Source organism: Propithecus coquereli, unplaced genomic scaffold (assembly GCF_000956105.1).
Source record: "Propithecus coquereli isolate 6110/MARCELLA unplaced genomic scaffold, Pcoq_1.0 Scaffold18, whole genome shotgun sequence".
Lineage (NCBI taxonomy): Eukaryota > Metazoa > Chordata > Mammalia > Primates > Indriidae > Propithecus > Propithecus coquereli.
In genome coordinates, this window is record NW_012142745.1 from 11404066 (window position 1) to 11406943 (window position 2878).

A 2878-nucleotide genomic window follows, 5' to 3' on the forward strand; every position below is an offset into this window, starting at 1 on the left:
ACCAACACTTCATAAGCTAGGGTAAATATGCTGATTTAATTTTTAAAAAATATTTCGGTGCAAACCTAAGTATGGAAATAAGTATGGAAATAAAAAATAAAATCACACATAAAACTATCACAGAAAATCACTGTTCATATTTCGGTGTATTCCTCTCCTTTATATTACTCACCTGTCACTTATTTTGCTGAGTTCCCATAAGATTCACATAATTTTGTATGTTGTGTTTTTCAATAATCATATCCCCTTATATGTCATTAAAATTTATCCCATTATTATTTGGATTATATGCAAGCCAATATATGTAATCACAATTTACTTTTTCATTCACATAGAGTGAGATATTTGTTTCACTGTTTTTACTCTTAAAAGGTATTAAGAAGCTATTTGCATCTAAAATCTTTGCTTGTAGAGTTCTTTTGGATAGGAGATAGAAGATAGATATATTTTGGAAACATAGAGCTTAATTCCTCCAATGTTTCCTTTCAGAAATGAGGAAACTATGGAACAAAGAACTTAAATTACTTGCTCCAAGTCAACCAGGTACTTAGCAGCAGAAGCAGGACTAGAACATCATGTTTTCTGACCTGAACAGAAATGAGGACCTTGTTCTCAGGAGACAAAATGAGAGAATCTTGAGTTAATTCAAAATTGAGCATACTACAAGTACACATATCCACCTCCCATTCCATCCCTGCGCCCACTCTCCCACCAAAATAGACATATTTAAACGGTACGATGAAACTACTACCTCAATGATCCGGCTGTCAATCCTGTTATAGGGATGCCAGAGGCCTCGGTCATCACGCCACTGCCATATTGCACCATCTGTGTTCTGCGCATTTCCCTTCTTCAACATGGTATCAACTGCAAAAATGCCTTCTTTTGGTAGACATGGCATAAGTTCACTGAAAACAAGAAGTACAATTATTTTAATAAATAGCTTTGTGAACTGTTAGTAATGTTAGGTTTCTAAAGAAAAATGCCCTCACATGAACCACAAGTTATTATAAGCCCAATCTTTACCAAATCAGAGATGTCAGTTCATACAGTTCTTGAGGACTTCGTGGAACAAGATCAATCTGTTCCTGACAGCTTCCATTGGAGGCACCACAAAGGAGGAAGTGAAGTGTTTCTGCAATGTCTGTAAACCCAATAACAAAAAACAAAAGCCTATTAAACTAGTTATAGAGTACCTAATTTAAGAGGCAAACATTCCCTGGAGGAAAAATAATCAGAATTAACTTTTTATAAAGCAACACAATACAGAAATTAAAGTAAAAAACCCAAATGAGCTATAATAAAAATCTAAAAAGAAATTTATGTAGAATTGAACAATATCTTTCTGGGGACTTCATTCACCTAATCATAATTCCTTCTCATCTCCAGAAACTTTAGGAATCTTATTATTTTCCTTAAGTATTTAATTTATACAAAAGTGCTTTCAATATACCTCAATTCAAATTTGTCTTCGATTCAAATATACTGAAAATGTGTAGAAAACATGATGAAATGTAGCAATTTATAAGCATCTGGATCTGATCATACTTTGATCAGGAAAACCATTACCTATATGACACTGACAGCATGCCAACCTGATACAAAGATCATTAAAGCATTCTCTACTGTAAGTTTCCATGCCAAGACATCAGTTTCTGGAGAATTCTGCATAATAATTACTGGAATGTAAAGGAATTGTGAGTGGAAGGAGCTCCTGGTCTCTCTAGTTTAGTCACTCTAATAGCCGAAACCAAAACACAGAGCTGGGTCTTTGTTGGTTGTGGTATTATGCATCTGTTCCTATAAATATTATACATCTGTAAAATGTATCGTACATAAATATGTTTTGCCAATAATCAATAAGTTACGCTACCAGGGATACTATTCACCACTGATTTGCACAGAGAGATGTAGATCGTTAAATCCCTGCCTCATAGAAATTTCACAAATAGTGATTAAAATTTTTTAAAAATTAGTTTTGCCAACTTTATCAAGAAATGTGAATACATGGAATAGCACATTATAAGGATAATTTTTTAAAAAGAAATCAGAGGCTGACAATGAAATGGAGACTAGGAAGAGCTCCATGTTTCCTTTGAGATATTACTGTAGAAAAACTACAGTGGCCTCCTTAAGATAAATATGTAGCAAACTTCCTGGAGGATACAAAAGAGGTGAAAACATTAATCACATTAAAAGAAAATAAACTCATAATGCTGAAACAAACAAAAGTACAGCAGCAATTCCCCAAAATTAGTGTTTAGGGATGTACTATATGTAACAAGATGTATAGTAACAAGAGATCATCTGTACTCACACTTCAGGAAATGTTAAGCTAAGCAAAGGTCAAAGAGCTCCTAGGGATTTTAATTAAGTATATTATTACTAATCAAGGACTTGAACCTTTCCCAATCTTATCTATTTAGCAGAGAGCACTTTCTTCATGACATACTCAAAACTCTTCTCTGAATACCAAATTTGGGAGAGACTCAATGCTTTTAGAGGACTCTTTCCAACTGATCACCTCAACAATTCTGGTTTCCTACAAAGTTCTGTACCAATGCATTAATTCACAAGAAATGAAACTAAACATACAACTGAGTTTCTCAAACATAAAAATATTATACTGCTAAATATACTTTCTGAGACAGTGGACCAAATGCTCCTTTATCAGTGAATATCATCACTGACTCCCCCAAGGTAACATCCTCAGACGTTAGAATTATGGGTATGAAATGACCCATAATTATAGATGTTCCATGCAAAAGTGATCTACTAGAAATAATCATAATGGATGTTTTTTGGAGCCCCACCATTATCTGACATTAACTTGTGAAGCCTAACTGTTGCCCTGGTTAGAGTGAGTGCCGCGGCGTCA

At 34.2% G+C, this 2878-nt stretch overlaps 1 protein-coding gene across 1 annotated transcript in view; it reads right to left on the reverse strand.

Annotated features, from left to right (window-relative positions):
- The window catches only part of TRIP12 (thyroid hormone receptor interactor 12), a 196259-nt gene that overhangs the window by 55816 nt on the left and 137565 nt on the right, over positions 1-2878 (reverse strand). Inside the window, exons 14-16 of the mRNA XM_012642477.1 lie at positions 1596-1665; positions 1027-1144; positions 752-908 (exon numbers count right to left, since the gene is read on the reverse strand). Of these exons, the coding sequence (XP_012497931.1) occupies positions 752-908; positions 1027-1144; positions 1596-1665 (345 nt within the window). The remainder of the gene's footprint in view (positions 1-751; positions 909-1026; positions 1145-1595; positions 1666-2878) is intronic.